General features: G+C 38.5%; 1 protein-coding gene across 14 annotated transcripts in view; it reads right to left on the bottom strand.

Annotated features, from left to right (window-relative positions):
* The window catches only part of LPP (LIM domain containing preferred translocation partner in lipoma), a 701,187-nt gene that overhangs the window by 118,398 nt on the left and 556,732 nt on the right, over positions 1-26,057 (bottom strand). For all 14 annotated transcript variants that reach the window (XM_067738384.1, XM_067738387.1, XM_067738383.1 and 11 more), the window contains one exon: positions 2,627-2,796. In XM_067738384.1, the coding sequence (XP_067594485.1) occupies positions 2,627-2,796 (170 nt within the window). The remainder of the gene's footprint in view (positions 1-2,626; positions 2,797-26,057) is intronic.

The raw sequence follows: 26,057 nt of genomic DNA, 5'->3' as shown, positions 1-26,057 counted from the left end.
ATCGGATGAATGGATAAAGAAGATGTGGCACATATATACAATGGAATATTACTCAGCCATAAAAAGAAACAAAATTGAGCTATTTGTAATGAGGTGGATAGACCTAGAGTCTGTCATACAGAATGAAGTAAGTCAGAAAGAGAAAGACAAATACCGTATGCTAACACATATATACGGAATTCAAGAAAAAAAAAAAGTCATGAAGAACCTAGGGGCAAGACAAGAATAAAGACACAGACCTACTAGAGAATGGACTTGAGGATATGGGGAGGGGGAAGGGTAAGCTGTGCCAAAGCGAGAGAGGCATGGACATATATACACTACCAAACGTAAGGTAGATAGCTAGTGGGAAGCAGCCGCATAGCACAGGGAGATCAGCTTGGTGCTTTGTGACCGCCTAGAGGGGTGGGATAGGGAGGGTGGGAGGGAGGGAGACGCAAGAGGGAAGAGATATGGGGATATATGTATATGTATAACTGATTCACTTTGTTATAAAGCAGAAACTAACACACCATTGTAAAGCAATTATACTCCAATAAAGATGTTAAAAAAATAAAGTAAAATAAATGGGAAAAAAAGGGTGAAAAATAGACACAAAAATTACAAAAACCAGTGTATTCTGTGGTCACTTAGTGTATGGACGAACAGTCATAGTTGCTTCTCGAGGCTCTGCTGAGCTCAGTGTAATAAATAAATTCCCTGTGGTCCTAGATCAGTGTCAAGGACAATCCACACAGTCTGTTTACAAAGGCAGGGAATTTTGTACTTTTCTCATTCAACAAAGATTTCTAAGAGTGATGTTTGAAACATTTTTACTTCCTAAAGAGACATACTTTTGTTCACTAGACTTTTCCTGATATGTAATTGTCCCTTCCAAAGCAACGGGATATCACTGTGTTTGTGTTTATGTTCTGGATAAACTAAAGCCTTGTGGTGTGTTTATGTTCTGGATGAACTAAAGCTTTGCGGTGTCTGCACCAAATACGAGACTAGCGTGACCACCTGAATTTAATCCTGGCTTTGACACTAATAAAATAAGTCATTTTCTTCCTCTCTGTGTATTCTCACTTCTTTTTTTAATAAATTTATTTATTCATTTTTGCCTGCATTGGGTCTTTGTTGCTGCATGCAGGCTTTCTCTAGTTGCAGCGAGCGGGGGCTACTCTTCGTTGCGGTGTGCGGGCTTCTCATTGTGGTGGCTTTTTTTGTTGAGGAGCACAGGCTCCAGGCTTGCGGGCTTCAGCAGTTGTGGCACATTGGCTCAGCAGTTGTGGCTCGCGTGCTCTAGAGAGCAGGCTCAGTAGTTGTGGCACACGGGCTCAGCTGCTCCGCGGCATGTGGGATCTTTCTGGACCAGGCCTCGAACCCATGTCTCCTGCATTGGCAGGCGGATTCTTAACCACTGTGCCACCAGGGAAGTCCCTGTATTCTCACTTCTAAAGAGAGGAGTTAGACAAATGATCTTAAGCTTTTTTTTTCCAGCTCCAACATTGTGTGGTACTATAATGATGTTATATGTGGCCAAGTTGCCCTTGGGGAGGAAAATGAAATAAAATTGAACTTAAGAGATGCAAAACAATATTTAATCCTGCAAGATCTTAATCTTGAAGAAATTTCAGATCAATGCTACAGATTCCAGGGCTGCAATGAGTTTGAGCTTTCAGGTTATGGGAAAATCCCAGTGAGGCCAGAAACTTCTGCAATAAACCTGAACCTCGGGGCTCTGCAAAGCTATGTGTATAACTTCCAATACCTCGCACCCAAGATTTCTCTTACGTTGGAATGCCAGGGGTGCTGAGGGCCAAATCACGCCTCTTGTGTGGGTTTGCAAAAAAGCACTACTTTTTCCACTAACAAGTGTTCAACAGAGAGATAAAATCGTGTAGAAGGATAGAAAGGAAATTTACTTTAGATTAAAAAAATTTATGTTCTTTTACCAAACTGCTCTATCAGAAGATAGCTTAACGTGTAGATTTCAGTAGCCTGACAAACAGCTAAGATAATGTGACTATGAGTATTTTTTAGTCACCCAGCTATGTTATTAAAATATAGTTGTGTATTTAAAAAAAGGAGACAATTATTAGCTCAGTCAGCATGACTATTTATTTCCCTTTAAGGTACTCTATAATAGTTTCTCTAACTGCATCATGAAAACCTGCTGAGTATGACAGGTAAGAGAAATTCTGGGTAGAAAAAAGGTGATTCAAAGGATCCAGCAGTTTGAAAGACCACTCACAAGTCCCAAGGCCGTGCAACGTTTCTCTACAAATACGACATCAAATACGGAGTGAGATCTAATAAGAAGTGGTGGGACTCTGCTACTTGGGAAACCTTCTGATGCTTTAAGGGGCAACGTGTTAGCTTGTACATATATGCTTGTAAGCCACAGGGAGATGATCTTTCTGGCAGGCCACTAATTGAATGCTAGCCCCATCTAATGCACCCTTTGACCTCATATGAACAGGGGGCATATGGATAAAAATTAAGATATACCAATTTACACACAGGCATATTTTGAAATCTGATGAGAAGCAAAGATCTGATGGCTACGTTTGAGCTAGAGTGACTGGCATTTTGCCAACAAAGTCATCTTTGTAAAGTACCTGAGGACCAAATCTGAACTTACGATGTAGCAGGGCTCACAGTAGGCTTTCTTCTCCACCGCATAGAAGGGCTGCCCTCGGAGCTTGTTGTTACAGACGATGCAGGTAAAACAATCCACGTGGAAGACCTGATCCATGGCAGTGCATCCTGTACCTTCCCCTACTACATTTTCCCCACAGCGAGCACAGCGGCCTGAAAGAAAAAAGGGGTTGACTGTTCAGAACACCTTCAGTCCTTCTGAAGAAGACAATGCGTGGTGGGGACAGCACATCTGTAATGTCAACAGCAGGTGGGATCACCACCGCCGCCATCACCATCATGAGGCAGGATGACCGCTACAGCCCCCATGAGGCCAGCATGCCGGGGATTTTACGAATCAGTTGAGAAGTTGACCCTCACAGCCAAGGTCCCACGGAGAGCGACTGAGTAGAACTCAGGTCTCCTGATGTTGAGGCCAGTGCTCTGCCTCTAATCTCACACACAAATTAAGAGGAACATGAGTCAGGATGGTAGGAGTGGAAGGCATAATCTAGAAGAGTCTTTCTCCTTGGACAGACTATGTGTCCAGCTAGACTGTGAGGGAACTGAGTCCAAACTCAAACTTCAACTCCTTCCACAAAAGCCTGGCTTTCAAAACCTCTGCATCCAGCCCTCAGTGACAGGCAGATAAAAAAGTAGTCCCTTTTATTTCCAGATAGCGCTGACGGCTAGAAAGTGTTCTCGTATTGAGCCGGAATGCCTCCTCATTCTGTTACCCAATAGTCCCAGTTCTGTCTTTTAGGGCCTCAAGAAATAAGTCTCATCACTTCCACTTGACACCCTTTAAGATATTACAGATCAGCATTGCCTCCAAGTCTGTTTATAGTTTGAATATCCCTTAATCATGCAACAGTTCCACAGACTGTAGGATTTTGAGTCCCTCATGGCCTAGGTTGTCCCTGTCCAGCCCAGTGTTCTGCAAATTTTCAGCATGATTAAATTGATTTGTGGGGCTTCTGACCACATATGGACACTGTGTTTAGGTTAAAAAAAAACTGCATTAAAATTTGAATAATAACATTAACATGTAATTTACAAAAAAAAAAAAATTTATGTCATTGAGAGGCATTGTGCTGGCTGCAGTCTGTATCCATAGCTGGCTTCACCATGGGAATCTTGAGCCAGAGGTCAGAGCCGCATTCAGTTTCCCTTCTTATTCTTTATTTCTACGAAGGTAAAAAGTTCTAACAAGTAATTACAAGTCACTGGGAACGTCAGCAGGAATCGGCAGGCTGTTACAGATAAGCTTTAGCAAAACTAGTGCTTCCTGTGGGTCAGGCATTGTCTATGTGCTTTACGTATATTAACTCATTTCATATTCACAACAACCTATGTGACAAGTACTATTAGTATCCCTATTTTACAGGTGAAGAAACTGGGTTACATAAGTGATTGACTACCTTCTAGCCCAAGCAGTCTAGCTTCAGTGTCGATGGTCCTAACCATTCTGCTGTCTTGCTTCTGCCTAGTTCTGTGTATCAGGATTGAACACAGAGTTGACACTATGGAGAGATTTCTCACTAAAGGCTGCCTTCAGCCCTCCATCACATTGGATTGACGACTATTTCACACCTAGAAGGGAGGAGGTTTAAATGTTTCAACTTGGGAGAAAAGAGGCAAATGTGTTTCTAATCCTCTCTTGCACTGGCCCTGGAAAGTATTTCTGTACATTTTGTTGCAGAATTTGAATGCATCTTTAAAATATAGCCCAAACTATAGAACATTTCCCCCCTAAAGAAAGAGAAATATCAAGCGCTGAAGAAAGAGTCAAACTTTTGGAAACTGAGCCACTTCCACCATAGTTGATATTTTTATTAAGTCTTGACATCATATTCTTGACATTTGATAAACTTTTATAAAATAAATGTTTGTAATAAACTTTGTGGCTTGATTTACAAACTTCTATCCAAGAGTGAACTTGTGTCTGTTTTTTAGTAAAAGATGTACAACCTTAGAAACGTGCTTTAAAATTTTAGACTCTCATTGCCTTTAGTATCAAAATTAGGATTTTCATATGGCACTATTTTGTGATTATTCAGAAAAAAACACATTGATTTACTAGAAAGTTCACTATACTATGTTTGAAAAGGATGCTAAAAGTCTGAGAGCTTCATGTCACTATCTGACAACATTTCACTACAAAGAACATATTGGGAATTACAGGCGAATGGATCACCGATCCATAAAATATAATTTAAAAAATTACATCATCATCATCACAGCATTCCAAATTTTCTTTTTCAACTGCTTGTGCAAAATAATCACATTCATCCCAGTGTATATAGATTAATTTCCAGTATTTATACTGAATTGTCTTCACTAATGTTTACATTTGTAATATTAATCTAAAGTGGTATTTATGGGATTATCTTTATTACTATTTTTTCTACTTTCAAAGAATCATATTCAAATCACTGATCTATTTTGGCGAACTGAAGAAATAGGGTAATATAGTAACGATAAAAAAAATTGTAGGTTTCGCAGCAGTAGAAAAAAACATACTAATGACATGAAAATACTGTGAGCTTAATGGCAATGTTACTGAACATTGGATAAACAACACCGATCAACATAGGTTTGGTGGTACATATGCAATCTTTAAGATGTGATGATTCATTAAGAGCATATTGGATTCCTGTGAATATTGTAGTTTTACAATTCAGATTCATTAAATGCAAGTCAACAAAATAATTATTTATTACTCTTTCCTTTTCTAGACACCAAACTGGACTCCTTGATACTCCATCAGGGACTACCAGCGATCTGTGGACCACACTTTCGAAAAAATTTGTTCTGGCCAAATGTGATTGACTATTGGTCATGGTGGTCGATGAGACAGGTAGAGGTAGCAATTATGATTCCAGACCATGGCTGCCCAATGTGTAATATCTGGAATCCAGGAGGCTGAGTCTACATGGTTTATGGAGAGTTTGAGAGCTACCCATGAGGATCTAGGAGAAAATTTCAATCACTGATTAAAGGGAAAGGTTGGAGCAGAGCCCTAAAGGGCAGGATGAAAAGCTAAGCTTTGGAATTCTCATTGTATTCAACAGGCATTCCCCAGGTATCTACTCTTTGCCCAGTACTGTAATCTGTATGATACCCAGAAATGAATTAGGCGACGTCAGTGCCTTTCACATCAATTATGAGACTATATAACATCCTACAATCACATGACAAAATGTGGTGTCATCTGAGAAAGTGCTCTGGAGATGCGGGAGGAACATCACACTTGAGACGGCTCAGGAAAGGTTTTGTGGAGAAAGAGGCATTTAAGTCCAACCTTAAAGGATGGAACTTTGACAGGTGGGGATGGCAGAGAAAAAAACATTCTAGTTTTTCCACATAGTGGATGAGTGGCTGGGTTTCCTGGATCCAGACACTCTGCAGTGGCTTGGTGGTGGGACAACAAGGTTTTGTCCTCTCAGCTATGAAAGCAGATGGACTGTGTTCACAAGGAACAATCTTTTCCTTTATATTTTGGAGAATATTCTTCCAGAGTGGGTCAGGCTAATATGCTGGACCCAGACATGACCAGCTTGCTGCCTCCCGTATTTTTCCTATTCTTGGGAGAAATCGGGGACACCAGGCTCGAGGGCAGTCAGTCTGGCACCTTTAAAATCACAAGCACAGAAAAGAGCAAAGAACAAAAATTAAAAATAGCTCTCTCTACACTTTCTGTCTACAGCATGACAGAAAAGATGCCCGAATGTTACCTTTTCACATTAACAAAAATGTACAAACTATACCTTTTAGGGAGGCATTCACAATGGAAAGAAAGTCACTAGAGCATAATACGTCCTTGCCCCTAGAGGGGCTCATGCTACACATCATTAAAAGCATCCTGCAATCTTGCTGCCCATCTTGGAGACAAATATCTCAGCGCTTTTAAACGAGAAAAACCAGGGGAATGGTACCAGACTTGGAGGCATCAGAGTATGAAGGAAATATTGTTGATTAGGGGCCAGTGGAAAGCTCAGGGTCAAGTTCAGACCCAGGGATGGTATGAGGAGCTCACTGGCAAAGCTTAGCACATAACTTAAAAAATCCAAGGACAGGGCTTCCCTGGTGGCGCAGTGGTTGAGAGTCCGCCTGCCGATGCAGGGGACATGAGTTCGTGCCCTGGTCCGGGAAGATCCTACATGCCGCGGAGCGGCTGGGCCCGTGAGTCATGGCCGCTGAGCCTGTGCATCCGGAGCCTGTGCTCCGCAACGGGAGAGGCCACAGCGGTGAGAGGCCCGCGTACCGCAAAAAAAAAAAAAAAAAAGAAAAATCCAAGGGCAGAGAGTTAGACAGCCTGGGGGTAACTTTGTCAGTGAATTGAGATGCCAGAACCAAAAAAGTCTTGTCCATGTGTTATCGTTTGTTATATATCGATAACGCATTGTATCGATTGTGGAGCCAGTCAGGGATTCTTCTCACCCCTCCCCCTCCTTCTTCCCCACTCCCACAACTATTACAACCTCTGCAAAGTCTCTGAAATGCTTCTCTTCCATCACAGGTCTGCTGCCCACATTGGGCTTATTATCTATAATTGGTCATTGCAATGACTTCCTGATTGTTCCACTAGCTCTGACTTACTCCCTCTTACAAATGGACAGGCTTTATGGTGGTCTTACTACTTGAGCTAAGTCTAGAAGTTTAGATAGTTTTTGAACAAACCATTTTAGGAATGGCATGGGTGAAGGGCGACATTACAGTCAAATCTACAAGTTAAGCAAGACAGGTGGAGTGGTGGGACATGGGTTTTCATATTCACTGGTGCCAGCTTTCTCTTTCTGTAATGTGAATTTATTTTCTTTATAATATGAAAATAAAATTTCATTTAAAAATGAAGTTCTTGTGACCAGTACACCATTAATACGATAGGCCATAGACCCTCTTCTGCAGATACTGCTTGTTTCTGAGGTGAGACCAAAAATGTCCAGTCATTTTGAGAGTCGGTGGCATGGTGATGGGGGGGTGACATACTCTCAAACTTGTGCATCATTCAACATCAAAAGCAAACTAGTACATTTATGCAGACATAAAGCCAGGTCACATATGTCTCCATCTCCTCCTTGCCACTTGCCTTGTAACAGAAATTTTTGGCATAAACAAAATTAATAGTCTATCTTTAAATATTATAATGACTTGAAACTCTATATGCCAATTGTATGATCTATCAGCTTTCTCACTAAGCACCTTTTCAAATATATTCTGAACAAAGTCCTGCTCCAAAAGTTGAATCAATAAAGTTACATCAGAGTAGTGAACTGATAGCAAATTATTCCTAGAAACAAAGCTTGCTCCAATTTACCCTACATGTGTCCACTGGAGTTATCTTCCTAAAGCACAGGCTCCATTAAGTTGATTCAGAAATTATCTTCCACTGAAAGTACAAAAAGATCATAGAACAAGTTTGTACTCTTTATGTGACAGGTCCATATGACATTCACTGAAATCTAGGATGATGGCATTTTCTAATCACCAAAGCTTTTACTTTATGAAACCCTGTAGTATTAATGCATGGCATAATAGATAACCTGTTTTTTAAGCTGCATAAGTCCTAGGACAGTGATTCTCAACCTTGCCTGTATGTTGGAATCATCTGGGGAATTAAAAAAAAAAAAAAATACTGATCTCTGGGTCCCAGCTCCAGAGATTCTGATTTCATTGGTCTGAGGTGGGATCTCTTAGGATTGGAATTTTTAAAAGCTCTCCAGGTGATTGAAAGTTAAGCCACTGTTCCAAGGGGTGCCTATTTCTGCACTGCTTGTCAGAATAACAGCTGACAAGAATCGTCCAGACAGACTTCATCTGCACGCAAAACAGGGGACAGACTGTTAACCATGAGTTGGCTGAAAAAAAGAAATTTCGGTGGCATCATAATATATCTTGCTTTTCACCAACAAGAGTAATTTCCCTAATGCTGTCTCTTTATGTCTTAGTTTGAAGAGTTTTCAGTGGCTTTCCATCCATTGATAACATACACGAAGAGAATCAGCTGAGTTTTACCATAAAATACTTTGACAGCATTAAGCCAGAGAAAGCAGTTCACATATATTAATTACAAGTATTCCTATAGAACAGGCTTCTTTTGTGCTGTAAATAAATTTATCATATGGCACTGCTGTGTGGCCTTAGACAATACAGAACACACAAAGAATGTCAACCGATAGCCATTTAAGATAATGATACCACATAGTATACATTGTACATCAAATCAAGTTTTATATATTTTCTTGGACTCTGCCTTTAAATACTGTACCAGTATCCGGTCTCCTATGGTTAGTGCTATTTAGCTCTGTGAATCTTGGGATCCTTAACATATATTAAAAGCTGGACTGCAGGACACATCTAATTTTGTCACTGCTTGTGTGTATATAATTGTATTATACTACTTCACTGTTATTGCTTAGATGGTCCTTGAAGAGACGGCTTGCAGATTCAACAGGCACATGGATGGGAATGAGAAGCAGAGGGCAGATAGCTGTTCTCCTCTCTTTCTCTTCTCTATTCTGTCGTCTCTCTCTCTCAGGCACACGTGTGCACAGGCAGACAACAGGAAAAGGAGCAATGACTACAATAGCACTAGAACCAACGGCAGACATGTAGAGCTTTCAGAAGGAGACAAAATAAGAAGCATTTTAGTACAAAATAAGAAATTAAGCTAAGTAACAAGAAAACAAAACAAAACAAACAGACTCTCAAAAATTGTCAGAGAGAATCGTTCGGGAATGGGTGGACAGAGGCCTGGGCAACAAACCAGATGAAATGGAGTGAGAAACGAGTGACCTGGTAAAAGGAAGTCATTACAAAGTCTAACCATGAGGTGATTCATTTATAGACACATATTTGCTTAGGTTGGACCTTCAGGTAAGGAGGTAAATTGGGAGGGGAAGTCCCACATAGGACTGCATAAGCAAGCATGTTTCACTGATTTAAATACACTGCATTGTGAAGGAGCATAACAAAAACATAAAAGAAAATTACTGTATTTTTTCCATTGGGTCAGACACTGCCTTAAGCTCTCTACAAGCATTCTCTGGTTTAGTCCCATCAACATTTATCTATTCTTATTTGACAGATAAGAAACCAGGGGTTAAGTCTCTTGGCCAAGGTCTCAAAGGTAGAAATGAGGTGAGGCTGGGATGGGAACCAGGTCAGACTTCTAAAGTCCATCTTCTCAATCAGCTTGTGGTTTTCTAGGAATACACTTCATTATTCAATCATAACTGTGATGTTTTCGGCATTGCTGAGGAGTGGGGTGTGTTCCCACTCCCAGGGAAAGAGGAGCCAGTAAAGCATCACTTCTCCAACACCCCAAGCCTCAGGTGAGCTTAGTGAAGTGTCAGAATCAGCTACATGTGGTGAAATCAGTATAGCTAAGGGTCCTTCAGAGACCTTTGGTTGAACCCTAACCCTTACCCTTTGTTGAATCTCAAACTCTGGCTTCCCACTAGGAACGCTTTTAAAATAATACTGATGGCCACACTCTGCTTGCAGAGATTCTGATTATTTGGTCTGGGGGGCGGGCCCTACAATCACGATGCTAATGCGCAGTGGGGTTGGGGACCACTGTTCTAAAGGGAACCACGCGTTCATATGTTCCACAAAGTGGAGTTCATCCTAGAGTGTTCTTAGAAAGCACTGATGTTTGGGACCAAAAGGCCTGGCCCTAAGGAGCTCCATCCTAGGAAACTGCAGAAGGAGCAAGTTGGTCACCATGTACCCTGGTCCTAACCTTCACTAAACTAATATAACAGGCACAGTGGTCAGGAAAATTACTTCCTGACAACAACTTCCAGTCTCAGGAAGAGCAGTAAAAACATAGCCAAAAACCAGGCAACAACAAAAGCAAAACAAAAAACAATACTGCTTTGCAGTTTGGGATACAATACATGGTGCCCTTTGAACAAAATTACATATTCCATGGTATAAAGGCAATCAGACAGAATTGCGAGTCTTGCCCGTGTGACTCACTAGCTATGGGAACCTGGACAAGTTTCCTAAATTCTCTGATCCTGAAGTCCCTTGTTTTCAAAACAAGTAGTTGAGTCATCTATCCAGTTATTCTTTCAACCCCTCCACTAATGCACTTACTGAGTCTCTATTCTGTGCTAAGTCCTGTGCACAGGGGTAACCTTTTCTCAGCCTCTGTAAAAAGGAATGGATAAACAACAAGGTCCTACTGTACAGCACAGAGAACTGTATTCAGTATCCTATGATAAACCATAATGGAAAAGAGTATAAAAAATGTATATACATATATATATATATATATATATATATATGTATAACTGAATCACTTTGCTGTACAGCAGAAATTAACACAACACTGTAAATCGACTATACTTCAATAATAATAAAAAAAAAGTCATGATGATGACTGCCTTGACTATCTGGTCACCAAGTTCAATGATGGGAACAGCTACAAAGTGCCTAGTACAGTCCCTGCTTATTTCCCCCTCCAACTAAGGAGGTAGAGGAAAACTTCAAAACGAAGAGCTCATTATGACTAGGACCAGAGATGGTGGTCCATGAGCGGGTAAGAGGAAGCTGCATCTATGAGGCAGTTACGTAAGATTTATATTTACCAGTATGGTATTAATAGAATTCAGTGCTCGAAATTCAATCCCAATCTTGAAAAAATCTGTGGACCCCAGAGTGATGATAATCAAGATTTATTCAGCACTTATTATGTGCCAAGCACTGTTTTAAGTATTTAAATATATTATCTCAAGTAATTCTTCCAACAACCTGATGACGTAGTCCTCTCATTATGTTCATTATAGTATAAGAAATGGCAGCCTAGAGAGATTAGGTAGCTTGCCCAAGGCCACAGAGTTAACTACTGAAGCTGGAATTGGGGACCAGTCGGTCTGGCCTTAAAGCCCACTTAACTAGTCCTTTAACCTGGCTTTTGACTTTAGAATTCCAAAATTCTTAAAAACATCTGGCCTGGCAGATGTAAGCTTGCATAAACCTTACAACATTCCTAACAGGAATATTAGTATCTGTTTTGGCTAAAGCAAGATTTCTGTTCACTTTAATTTTTACACATGGGCATTTTCATATCCTGATTCTTAATTTTTAATCTATTCTTCTATATTTAAAATTTATTTCATGATTGATCTGTTAACGGAAAAAAAAATCAGTGTTTACTAGTACAGTTAAAACTGCTACTGCAACGTTTATTTTTGACTTATGATTAAAATGTGCTCTAGGGTATCCCTCATGGGAATGTGCATTTCCCTCAGCCTCCACTCAAAGCTGAAAAAAACTTTGTTTGCCATGTTACTTTTAGTTTTATTGATGGGAAATCTCCGAATGTATTTTGGTTATTTAAGAGCAAACCTAACGCTGGGTGTTCCCGAAGCTACTGTATTTCAATGCCTAACGATAGCCATAATCTTCTCCTTATAATATTAACAAGCACTCCTTATACTTATATATTGCCTTATAATAGTAAATGTGCTTTCTTACCCGACGCTACCAAAAAGAGCAACATGAAAGCTATAATTAACACTACTTCTTTTAGCTTTCTGATATATGAAGAGTGAGAGTAACCCTGCAAATTCACATAAAACTTCATCATTTCCATGTTCTCATTTGAACCTTACAAAAACTAAAAGCCAGATAAGACAATTATCCTCTTTTAACAACTGAGTTAGCTAGGAATAACTCACGTGCATGACTTGAAAGGTAGATAATAGAGTTGGAATTCAAGCTCAGTTCATCTGACCCCAAGGCTACTGATCTTTGAGCTGGACCACGTTACCTGCTTGCATGGTGCTGGACCCAGAGATGGGTGATAGTCTCACCTGACACGTCCCAGGGAAGCCAATTAGTCTTACTTGGGTTTTGGATTTTCTACTTAGTGCTGAAATGCCCATAACACATTGTTAGAGGATTTTAAAAGTCCTAAAATGTAAGAGCGTGTGAAAACTTGGAAACCATCCAGTGCAACCTCATTTACAGATGAAAAAGCAAAGGCTCAGGCAGAGGCAGCGCCTAGATTACGATCCTACAGCAAGCCAACAGCAAGTGAGACCTGAATTCAGGCCTTCAGGCTCTCAGTACAGCGTGCTTTCAGCTGCACAAAACTATTTCCCAGTGTGCTGCCTCAGCTGTTAGTTTCTTTCCACTAGCAGGCGCTGTGGCCTGAGCATAAGGTGAAGTTTCACTGTATCAATACATCAAAGTACTGTGTGGGGACTGCAGTCCACAGGATGACTCCTACGTGATTCCAGAACAAGGTTAACGCCATTACCCTCTGAAGCAGCACAATCATTCCATTTCTGTCTGAAACACCTGGTATACTTTGGATTTGTACATCTGTATGCTCTGAAAATGGAAAAAAAGGCAGCAGGATGTGGGGTACTGGGTCCTGCAGAGGTACCTTGGGACCAAAGAAGGCCAGGTTCGGGTTTCTGTTTGACCATAGCTGGTCTGAATCAATTTGGTTTGTACATTTGAGTTATATTCAATATTCACTTGATAGGTTTCCAGTTTTATTTTGTTATTTATTATTTTTTTTAAAGACTAAGAACCACTTGAGTGAAATAAGTGGCAGATTTGTGGTTAGAAGAACTGGGTTCTAGTCCTAGAACTACCATATCTGTGACTTTGGGCAAGTAACTAGGTGACTCAAAGTGTTACTGGGAGGAATATATATATACTAAATTATAAGTGACAAGAAGATGTAAGGAATTCCTTCAAAACATATCACTGTAAAATAAATTTTGTTATGAATATTAATACAAATCACATGCACAATAGAGCAGAAAATATTTATGTATCTGGGACTTGCATCCAGAGACCACATTCTAAGGAATTCCTATGCAAAAGCTACAAGATGGAATGCAGTACTGGATGTGAGTGGAGACATTGTGAGGAGCTAAGCTTTTTGGAAATGCTGGCAGTGCCATTTATCTTCGTAGTGGAGTGGGCAGATGGATGCCGTGAATATTTGACACATGATGCTACATCAGAACTCAGAGGGACACCCAGGCGTGAAGTCTTAGACCTCAGGCCATCTTCGCCCTTGCGCGTCTGTAAAATCCTCGTTGCTAAACTGCAGTCGGCATGGATTCCATCTCTGGCACTTGCATAGCAACACTGAGCTCTCTGAGCGCTGAACTGACGTCTTGGGAACAGTTATTAATACATGTATGTATGCACACAGTATGTGAAAATATGCAAGATTGAAAGCGATTAGCGGATTGCTTTTAGGTAATACTTCCCACCGGGACTATGCTCCTGGAAAAATTCCTCTCTCTCAAAAAGCTTGCACAATTGTCTGCTATCACTTACCAAAATGTTTGGGATAAAAATGGTGTCAATTTTAAGGAAACACACTTCTCAATTTTCTTTGTTAACATCTGAATAAAACACGAGAAGGTTCCTACTTTTTCCCTCTCCTCTTTCATTCAGAGAATAAGTCCCTTCACAACCTGGCTTTAAGTGAGAGAGGAAATAAATAGTCACCCTTCTTTGCCACCTCCGGAATAGCACTATCACTGAGTTTATAGGTAGAAAAGTTTAAATTCCATTCTAATAAATTCCACTGGCTATCATCATTTCTGAGGTGCAGTGCAATGTTTTATAAAAAGAACAGAGCAAGAAATCACATTTCTACCTTGCAGAAGCTTATGGTCCTGTGAGATCACGGGAGAGCAGCACAAGAAAGGCACAGAAAGTTCTACAGGAAGGATCTGGTTGGGATTGAAAGAACACTTTCTGGACCATACGAGAGTTTGAGAAAAATATGGAACATTTCCTTAACGTAACTGGGCTGGACATATACTTTCTATCTCCTGTTATAAAATGAATACACTGAATCAGCTGTCAGGTGTTTTTCTAAGCACCTTCCCAGTCTTCAATTTTTCATTCTAAGATACATTTTATAAGATGAATATGCAAACTGAAGTGAGATTAAGTCTGCCTGAGTGTAAGGAGAATAAGCTCAATAATAATCTTTGGACAGCTTTTCAAGACCCCAAATTTGTTGAAAAACTACAAAAGTTATGAACTCAAAAAAAAGAAAAACACAAGAACACCAGGCAATAGGCATGTTCTATTTATGTCAGCAGAGTATTTCTGGTGATTCCTCTTGTGCTAATGTAGTTTCCATTTTTAGATTATCATATTTGGTAAACATTTAATTTTTACAGGATGACTAATACCCAAGTGCCTCCTATCTAGTGAGATAAGTAAAGGGCTCTTCCTTACTAAGGCTTATAGGGAGCTCCCAGAAACCAAGTAAATCCACAGAAACTGCACAAAAACAGATAAGCTCAGTAATGGGTTGCTGCATCGGCTCGTGCTTATGTGCTTTTATCTGTAGTTCTGTCTTGGGCAAGAGATACCACACAAGGGGAGTGCAAAGTTGAAGGTCTTTAGCAAAAATGTGGACTGTAAACACAGCCTGGCATTATCAGCATTCTGTTAAGTTCAAAGAAGAGATAGTTACAACAAATACAGCTTGCTTTATTTCTGAAACAAAACTGTGCACATATTTGTGGCCATACTACTAATTAACCTATAGATTGTTCCTTTCATCTATTCAGAGTGTTTTTCTGCCCCTTGTTACAACATGTTGGGGTTACTTTTTCCCATCTGGAATATCCTCAAACTGTTCTCTTAGAGGCACTAGAGAGAAGAATGGTACAAATGATGAAGAGACTAGAGACACTGACTTGTACAGAAAGATTAGAGGAGCTATATATGTACATATAACGAGGCCGAAGGATGACTAAGGAGTGCCACGATGATGGTCTATAAATATTTGAAAGGTGTAGACACCGAGGAATAAGTTAGCTTGGTCCAGGTGGTACAACTGGAAGCGATGGTGTATCTTAAAGAAAAGGGAAGATCTCTATTAAAGAAAAATGTTTAAATAAATATAAATGTTTAAGATGTTATCCATGGGATACAGCAAAACTGAAACAGAAAGGCAGTTTAAAAATATTAGCATAAAAGTCAGAAGACATGGGCTTATGGGTTGGTTTTACCATACATACACAGCTATGTGACCTTAGGTCATTTAACCACCATGGGCCTCAGGTACCTGTTTCATAAAGTGTGAACCAGAATTAGATATTTTTAAAGTGTGCTCCGAAGAACCTTAAGGGTTCTAAGGATTCAGCTATGTCAGATCCTGAGAAAAGAAAGAAGACTGGAGGGGAGTGATGATGACCAGAGCCCCTTTATCAGTTTCATCTCTATACCATCAGCTTCCTCAGAATAAGTTTTTAGTAATTTCCTAAGTTAAAGAAGTTTGCACGAGAAACTCTCCAACTTAAAAAGTTTGAGGAAGGTATTAGAGATCAGTTTTAGACCCGTTCTTGTTCAAAAGACTACTGAGAAGACAGAAGACTCATTAAAATTATGCTTTCACAAAATGTTTACTGAGTACCTACTATGGGCCAACATAGTTGATAAAGCAGTAATGCAGATACGCCCTTGTGGAACGCACATCCCAAATGCAATTTTTAATATAGAATTGCCCTAAATTCTAAAATGAATAGAGGCTTAACTCATGTAATTCCATGTAAGATTGAAAATAATTCAACACTTATTGAGTACTTACTATCAAATCCTTGAGACTCATGATATATATATAATATAGAAGGTAAACATTCAAATTAAGCAGATATTGAGCATATACTATATGTCAGGCACTGTGTGACAAACTAGCAATCTTCAGTTTCCATCCCAGTGGCCACTCAGTCGTGTGTCTTTTTGCACAACCAGTGAACACCGCCATGAGCACAGCCTGACTCATGCTCCAACCTGCTAACACAGTCAGCTGGATTTGATCCTAAACCTACTCATACCATTTGAACTTGTTATTGCAATTAAGCTATTTAATGAACTATTATGTAAGTTAGCAAAAAAGTGAAAATGTTTTAATTTTTTAAAATAACATCTAAATACAATGTTTTGGAAAAGTTCCAGAGAGACATTTCACTTAGGGAAAAAAAAAAATAAATTATTCAGTAAGTATGGATAAGCAACTTTAAAATATTAGGAAAAAAAGCTTAAAAATTGTAAAGGATTCTGCACTCACATTATTTCACAAGTGTTTTTAAATTCTTGCTCTCTGACAATTTCCAACCAGGTTGGAAATTTTCGGGGACACATTATGACATTATGCACAATGACACAACAGACACAAAGCTGACAGCCCTCACTCAAATATGTCTTGTGCATATTTCAAAAAAAAGGTGAAATATGCATTTTATTTATTAAAATAAACTTTATTGAGGTATAATTTACATGTAACAAGTGAACTCATTTTAAGTGTGCATTTTGATAAATTTTAAGAAATTCATCGGCCCTTGTAACTATCACCATAATCAAGTCCTAAAACATTTTGATTACCCTGAAAAGTTCCCTGTGTCCCATTAGAGTCAGTCCTCTCCCCCAGCTTCAGAAGTCCACTGACTGTTCTCTGTCACTATAAATTTGTCTTTTCTATGATTTCATACAAATTGAATTATATAGTACATACTTCTTTTGGCAGGGGAAGAGGTCTGGCTCATTTCGCTCAGCATAAAGTTTGTGAGGTTTTCCCACATTGTACTTATTGGTAGTTCACTTTTTTATTAATGATGGGTAGCATTCCATTCTAAATATATAGCACAATTTGTTCTTTGACCTGTTGATGGGCATTTGAGTTGTTTCCAGTGTTTGGCCATTGCAAATAAAGCTGTTATGAATTTTTATGTACAAGTCTTTGTATGGAAAAATGTTTTCATTTCCCTTGGGTCAACATACGGGAGGAAAAATGCTGGGTCATATGATAAATATGTGTTTTATTTCTTTAAGACACTACCGAAGTGTTTTCCAAAGTGGTTGTACCATTTTACGTCCTCATCAGCAATGTATGAGAGTTCTAGTTGCTCCGTCTACTAGTTAACACTTTGTAATGTCATTCCTTTAAATCTCAGTTATTCTAATCAATTTGTAGAGGTACCTCACAATGTGTACTTCTCTGAAGACTAAAGGTTTGGAACATTTTTAATTTGCTTATTGGTTTTGTATATTTTATTTCAATAAGTGTGTTCAAACATTTTGCCAATTTTTAAACTGAATTGTTTGCCTTCGAGTAGTAAGAGTTCTTTCTATATTTTAGACACAAGTGCTTTGTCAGATATGTATATATTGCACTTATTTTCTCCCAATATATGGTGTGTCATTTCATTAAAAATTTACTGAGGTAACACTGGTTTACAAAATTATGTAAATTTCATGTGTACAACCTTATATTTTTACATCTGTATCCCCTACAGCATGCTCACCACCAAAAATATACTGATGGTCGTAAGAGGGGAGGAGGGTAAAATCAGATGGTATTTGTCCTTCTCTTTCTGACTTATGTCACTCAGCATAATACCCTCTAGGTCCATCCGTGCCATTGTAAATGGCAAGCTTTCACTCTTTTTATGGCTGAATAATATTCCATTCTTTTTTATCCATTCATCTGTGGATGCACATAGGTTGCTTCCATATCTTGGCTATTGTAAATAATACTTCAATCAGGGTGTATATTTCTTTTTGAATTAGTGTTTTTGTTTTCTATGGATAAATACCCAGAAGTGGAATCACTGGATTGTACGGTAGTTCTATTTTTAATTTTTTGAGGAAACTCCATAGTTTTTCCCATAAATGGCTGTTCTAATATACGTTCTCACCAACAGTCCTCTAGGGTTCCCTTTTCTCCACATCCTTGCCAACACTTACTATTTCTTGTCTTTTTGATAATAGCCATTCTGAGAGGTATGAGGTGATATCTCTCACTGTGGTTTTGATTTGCATTTCCCTGATGATTAGCGATGCTGAACATATTTTCATGTGCCCATTGGCCATGTGTATTTCTTCTTTGGAAAAAATGTCTATTCATATCCACCGCCCATTTTTCCATCAGATTTTTTTTTGATATTAAATTGTATGAGTTCCTTATACATTTTGGATATTAAGAATATCATTTACAAATATCTTCTCCCATTCAAATTGCTTTTCATTTTGTTGATGGTTTCCTTCACTGTGCAAACATTTTTAATTTGATGCAGTCCCATTTGTTTATTTTTGTTTTTTTTGCCCTTGACTGAGGAAACAGATTCCCCACCCACCCTCCCCGCCCAAATACTGCTAAGACCAATGTCAAAGAGTGCATTATCTATGTTTTTTTCCAAGAGTTTTATGGTTTCAGGTCTTATATTTAAGTCTTTAATCCATTTTAAGTTTCTTTTTGTATATGGTATATGAAAGTAGTCTAGTTTCATTCTTTTGCAAGTAGCTGCCCAGTTTCTCCAAAAACATTTCTTGAAGAGACTGTCTTCCCCACTGTTATATTCTTGCCTCCTTTCCATAGATTAATTGACCATGTAAGTGTGGGTTTATTTATGGGCTCTCTTCTGTTCCATTGATCTATGTGTCAGTTTTTGTCCAATATCATTCTGTTTTGATTACCTTTGCTTTGTAGTATAGTTTGAAATGAGGGAGCGTGATAACTCCAGCTTCTTCTTTCTCAAAATTGCTTTGACTATTTGGGGCCTTTTGTGCTTCCATACAAATTTTAAGATTTTTTTGTTCTAATTCTGTGAAAAATGCCATGGGTATTTTGATAGGGATTGCACTGAATCTGTAGATTGCCTTGGTTATCCTAGGACTTGGGGCACGCTGGGTGACCTTAGCAGATAGGCTAGAGCACCTGAACCATGTTCCTGCAATACTATAAGGTGGAAGGGGAATGCAAAAAATGGCACTCTCTGGCTCCTCTGACACCAGAGAGTTCCAGCAGTTTCCTGACCATTTGGCAGATGCATTGGGGCTAGCAAATGGATTTTTTTCCCGTATACTCTAGGTATCCTTTAAACTGCTCCTTTTTCACTGTGCTTCAGAGTGGGTGAGTCTGTGTGCAGGCCCCTCAGTGATGTCCCTTTCCACTGCAGGTTTCTGCATCGAGGGTGGGGTTCCTGTCAGTACTGTATCTCTATCTGTCCTATCCTTCTCTATGTGGTCCCTCTATCATTTGTTGTGCGGAAGCCACTCAATCAGCTCTCAGTTCTTCTTCAGGAGGAACTGCTCTATATGCAGGTATAGATTTAGTGTGTCTGTGGGAGAAGGTGAGTTCAGGGTCTTCCTACATTGCAATCTTGGACTGGAAATTCATTTCATTTTTAAAATGGGGTTTTTGAAAAGCCAAAGTTTTAAAATTTTTATAAAATACAATTTATTGTGTTTTTTTTTTCATTTGGCTTGTGGGTTTTTTTTTTTTTATACCTTCTCTAGGAAATCTTTTCTTCCCCAAACATCATAAGGATTTTCTATGTTTTCTTGTAAAAGTCTTATAATTTAGCTTTGACATTTAGGTCTATGACCCAAAACATGTGTAAGACCTTTACAATGAGAACCATAAGACATTGCTGAGAGAAATTAAAGAAGATCTAAATAAAGAGAGAAATATGCCATGTTCATGTATTGGAAGACAAGTTAAGGTGTCATTTCTCCCCAATTTTATTGGCACAAATTGGTAAACTGATTGTAAATTTTACATGGAAATGCGAAGAATGCAAAATAGTCCAAATAATTTTTAAAAAGAACACAGTTGGAGGACTTATGTTATCTGATATCAAGATTTGATCTAAAGGTACAGTAATTAAGACAGGAGTACTGGTACAAGGATAGATATAAAGGTAAAAATATTAAAATTAAATTATATAATCTTTCTCTCTTTTTCTCAATTGGGATTCCCCAATTCAAAGTGCATTTTGATTAGCTCAGCGGACCCAAATGCATTGAAGAAGGTTCTATTATATTTCTTTTCCATAAAATTTTGCCACGAAATTTCAAGGTTTTTTGTTTAAATAGCATGTTTAGGAAAGCATCACACTTCCTTTACTAATTTCCTCTATAAGGATACTAAAAACTACTATTTTGATTGTTTTTGATGGTTCATACCAGTGAAACATACTAATGCCTTTTTATTTGTTTTCCTCTCCAGAAGAACATTTGTACATATTTTATCAAATATATTACTATCGTCCCTCAAATTGTTTTATTTGCTAAAAAAAAAAAATTGTGTATGGTCATGGAAACTGAGAAGAGGTAGATGATCAGCACAGAGATTTTACATTCTGTCAAGAGATCGAATTAATATCTGTTTTTTGATGTTAAACAGACAAAACTACACACTATTTTTTTCCTGGTGTGGGAAGGATGAGTATCATTTTGCAACTCACAGATTCAAATTTAAAAGTATTTCATTACGATGAAGCCATTTCTTATGCATCACTATATAGAGATATGAATTTTACAACCTGCTGAGCATATCAAATAAGTTTATATGATCAAAATCTGAAGACAAAAGACTTCTAAATGGTCCTTACCCTATGAATTCAGGCTTACTTTTCATTTCTTACCATTTATTGTGCCTGAAATATTTAAAGGGCCTGAAGTATGAAGCACTTCTTATAAAGGAATATTTTTCACTAATAAGTGAATGTAATTTTTCTAACTCTGTGGAATAAAATATTCATAATGGATTAATGTGAAAGGATAGAGACACAATTAAATGTAATTTCTCCTTATTAAAATTGATGTCAGATATTGGACTTAGATAAGTACGCTTTAATAGAAAATATGAATGTAGCAGAGCATAAAATATGTTACTATATTACTTTTTTCTTCCTAAAATGCAAGAGTACACTCGGAAGTCCGCAGGTAGATCCATTACTCATTGCTATTATTATGAGCAAATTAAGGCTCATAGCCCATTAGGTACCATAGTCCCTATTGCAAAAACAACATTTAGTAAACAAATTGGCTTGATGATGCCTGAGTTAACATCTACATTAGCTCTCTATTGACAACCTGGAGGAAATCACCTTCCAGAGTCTGTTAGTACATATGGAAATACATTTTGGCCCTGGATGGACATAGATAACACCCTTGCAGAGTTCTGTGGGCGTTCAGACTGAGAAGCAAAAGGCAAATTTTTTATTACTTTTTAGTATCAACAAATTCGAGACAATGATGGCCATTGAATGATAATCATTGATCATTTACCTTTATGAAATGTGAGATACATGTGAGGACCTAAGAAGCAACTTTCAGAGATTGTTATAAAAAGGCACCGTTGTCAGTCAAACTGTTTTATCAAGCAAGAGTAAGGGATTACTCCCAATTCTGGTCTTTAGCAGGAGATAAAGATAGGATGATGGCAACTCAAAGGACTATCAAAAATTCTGGTCTTCAGTAGGCTTATAGATAGATAACACTGTTACATCCACGTCAACCTGGTTTATCAAGAATATTTGTGACCCTGAAGTAACTAACTCCCATCTCCAGTTACAAGGCTCTTCTATCAGATGGGAACAGATTTTCAGGAACTTCTGGATTTATCTTATCACCCCATCCCCAGTTTCCCAGAATTCATCTTCTAAAGAATCATGCAACGACACACCATTTGAAATGAAAAGTCCTCCATTATAGGAATATAGAAAGTTATCCCTATACAACTTCCTAAGAACCAGCATAGATCCTTCAACATTACAGAGAATTACATGTTTCCCTCCTGACGTCTTTTTCCCAATTGCTCCATGTTTTCCAACCTCTATGTCTTTGCTGAAGTTATTCCTACCTTCTTCATGCCCTGCAATCCCTTTTCACCAATCACAAGTATAAATAATTATCCAAAGCCTGTCTCAAATGCTGCCTTCTGACAGAAGCGACAAGAAACCAGTCCTTTCCTTCTCTCTTTCTAATAAATACTGCAATATTCCCCTGCTATGAATTGACTGTTTAAAACTTTGACCCATTTTTCTGTTGGGTCATTCAGGAACCCTTTCTTTATACTCCCAAAGTATCTATAACATCTCCCTTCTTCATATTATTGTAGAAATTTTGGCTCTTTTCAGGCAATCATATTAATTCAGTTTGTATTACAGGGATTTATATAGTTGACTGATCCCCACGATAAGATCTTGAGAACCTTTACAGCAAAAACATTTATTTATGTACTCCATGGGATCCCAGCCTATGCCTGATAGAAAGACTTCAAATAAGTATATACAGTGGTAAGCCCCCATTTTTAAGAGAATTTTTTAAACAATCAGGACAGCAAGTCTTTGCAAGAGAGGAGTTTGATATTTATAGGCCAGTTAATGTTCTCACGGTGAGAGTTGAAAGGTACATTGCTCCTTGGTTTATAGGAATTATGTCTTGATATTGCCAAATGAAGGAATAAAATGAATATAACTTTCATATCAAAAGTCAAATAGACATAGCACCAGGGATCCAATTAAATGTTCAAAGTTAAGAGTTAGGGGACACCAGAAAACTTGTGTTATCAACAAAGAAACTATTTACATTTGTGATTAAAAGCAGCCCACATGCTATCAAGTGACTATGTTTGGAAATGGGAATCCCTCGTACCTATATAAAGCACCACAGTAAAATAGAGAGCTTTAAACTCACCACTAGGGTAGACTAAAATTCTCCAGATGGTCTCAGTCTCATTACTATATTTAGAAAGGAGCACTCAGGAGCAAGGTTTCTGAAGTCATATTATCTGCCTTTAAGACCTGGCTTTGTCACTTACTGGCGTGTGTCCTTGGGCAAGTCACCTAACCTATCTAGACATAAGTTTCCTCCCCTGGTGAAGCACATATAATGTTTTATTATATAATAATATTATTATTCAATATGTTTCAAAAGGTATAATCATACCTACTTAAGCAGAGTTGCTGTGGGAATTACATGTCAATGCATAAAAAGAGCTTTGCAAAGCACCTAGCGCATCTATAAATACCATCTTTACTGTTACTGTTATTGCCAAAGAGTCTGCGGATACCCTGCGTGACTGATCCTCGTTTGGAATAACACTGCTGAGAGCTTGTTTGTTATGAAATTTAATTTCCTTATAAACAGATCAAGATGTGGGACTAAGAACAAAAATGCGGTCCCTGACTCTACTGAAATAAAAGCATACAGGTACCAAAAATAATAACAGCAAAAAGTGGGGGAGGTGAGAAGGGGAAGAAAAAGAGAATGTACGTTGGGTAGGAAGGTTACAACAGACAAGATATTTCAATTTATCTCTGGAATTTTTTTAAAAACAAACAGCAAGGGGCTTCCCTTGTGGCGCAGTGGTTGAAAGTCCGCCTGCTGATGCAGGGGACACGGGCTCGTGCCCCGGTCCGGGAAGATCCCACATGCCACGGAGCGGCTAGGCCCGTGAGCCATGGCCGCTGAGCCTGCACGTCCGGAGCGTGTGCTCCACAACGAGAGAGACCATAACAGTGAGAGGCCCGCATACCACACACACACACAAAAAAGTAAAAACAAACAGCAAATGAGAACAGGTTGCCACAAGATGTGGAATAGGCCACATCGTAGAATAAGGTAGGTTGGAGCTAAGAAAGAGGTAAAGTGAAGGCTGAACTGCAGACCATTCTGAACTAAAGGTTTCCTGGACATGATGACTACAATTTCAATCTGAATCGCAGGGTCGGAAAAGGTGGATTTACACTTCCTTAGTCCCATACTTAGAGGGCACTGCCACATCTCCTAAGGCTAGTAGACATCTCAAAATCCACCATGGGTATATTCAGCAACAAACCACAGCCAACGCCAGCCAAAATCACTCTGATGTTGAAGTGGTGTGAGGGTCTAGAACGGCCTAAGAGCACAGATGTCACTGAATATATGCTTTCCCCATCTCAAAGCTGATGTCAACTGGGAAGGGGACAACTGGCACCAGTAATTTCTTAGTTCTCTTCCAGAAGAGTGAAAGAGGATGATCAGTGGGAAGGAGTTCGGAAATTCATCCACGGGAAATTTAGTCTTACTGTCTCCCAGGGTTGGCAGGCCCATGGGTATACAGGGAAGGGCTCTTGCGTAAAACACTGGCTCATAGAATCTTTGAGCCAAAAGAGACAATCTCAACAAATCTCTCTGGATTCTAGAATCCAGGTCCCCCCACTTCCAATCTAGAACTCTCTTCACTATCTCACTCACAACTTAATTTACTTGTTCTTTCTTACATTCTTATTTTGCTAGTTAGTTCTATTTCTCTTCTTTAAATGTATTTTATGATTACAAAAATAGCACATGTTCATTGTAGTTACTTTGAAAATTAAGGAAAATTATGAAGAAAGTAATAATCATACGATCTGATTAGTGAGAACTAGTCTGTTTACATTTTAATGTGTTATTTTGTTTTTTGTTTTTATGCGGTACGCGGGCCTCTCACTGTTGTGGCCTCTCCCGTTGCGGAGCACAGGCTCCGGACGCGCAGGCTCAGCGGCCATGGCTCACGGACCCAGCCGCTCTGTGGAATGTGGGATCCTCCCGGACCGGGGCACGAACCCGTGTCTCCTGCATCGGCAGGAGGACTCTCAACCGCTGCGCCACCAGGGAAGCCCTTAACGTGTTTCCTTAAAGAACTTCTACACGTATTTTTAACTTACGTTTGATCATACTAAATACACAAGTTTAAACCATTCCCCCTCCCACAGAAGAGCATTTTCCTAAATATAATAAATTCTTCAAATACAGTATTTTAATATCGCCTCATTTGGGATCTACAATATTTTATAAAACAGGTCCCCTACTTTTGGTCATTTAAACTTTCAATTTCTCCTTATAAATTATTCCTCAGTGAACATTTTTGTAAATAGGTTTTGTTCAACTTTCTATTTCCTTGGGATAGATAGATGATACGTGTGTTTATATGTGCATCCCTCTCCCTGTCTGCCTGCCTATCATCTATTCGGATTGAGAAATATGAAACATTTAAAGTTCTTGAAGAATATTGCCAAATAATTTTCCAGAACTACTGGGCTAATTTATACTCCCACCAGCTGCAGATGAGAGTAGTTTTTTTCCCTAAATTTTTGCTAATTTCATATGAAAAACTAGACTTCAGTTGCTTTAATTTTCGTTTCATTTTAGTGAGAATAAAATTTAAGTTAATCATCCACTGTACTTATTCTGTTAAGAATTGTTTACAGCCTTTGTGTTTCCCTATTGGGATTTCTCCAACTGTGTAAAAGTTTTCATATCATATATAATAAATATTTATTATCATATTTATTGCAAATATAATTCCCATTTATTTTTTCTTAATTTTAATCTCTGACATTTATAAATACTTTAAATTTTTTCTCAAATCTATTGCTAATATATTTTGTTATTGTCCTTATTGCTTTATAAGCATAAAGCATAAAGAACATCCTTTCTCAATACTAGATCAGATCAATTCAGATCTGATTACATTTCACCAGAGGTTATTTTTAAATTGTTGTTAGTTTTTAAACATTGAATTCTTTAATTCATCTGGATTGAGCAGATAGTATGAGTTAAGGAACTTTTTGTTTTTCCAAAAGCACTATTCTTTGGATAAGCCATAAACCTTATTT

Source organism: Pseudorca crassidens, chromosome 5, assembly GCF_039906515.1.
Source record: "Pseudorca crassidens isolate mPseCra1 chromosome 5, mPseCra1.hap1, whole genome shotgun sequence".
Classification (NCBI taxonomy): Eukaryota; Metazoa; Chordata; class Mammalia; order Artiodactyla; family Delphinidae; genus Pseudorca; species Pseudorca crassidens.
The sequence above is the reverse complement of the archived record's forward strand: the minus strand, read 5'-3'. Positions and strand labels throughout refer to the sequence as shown.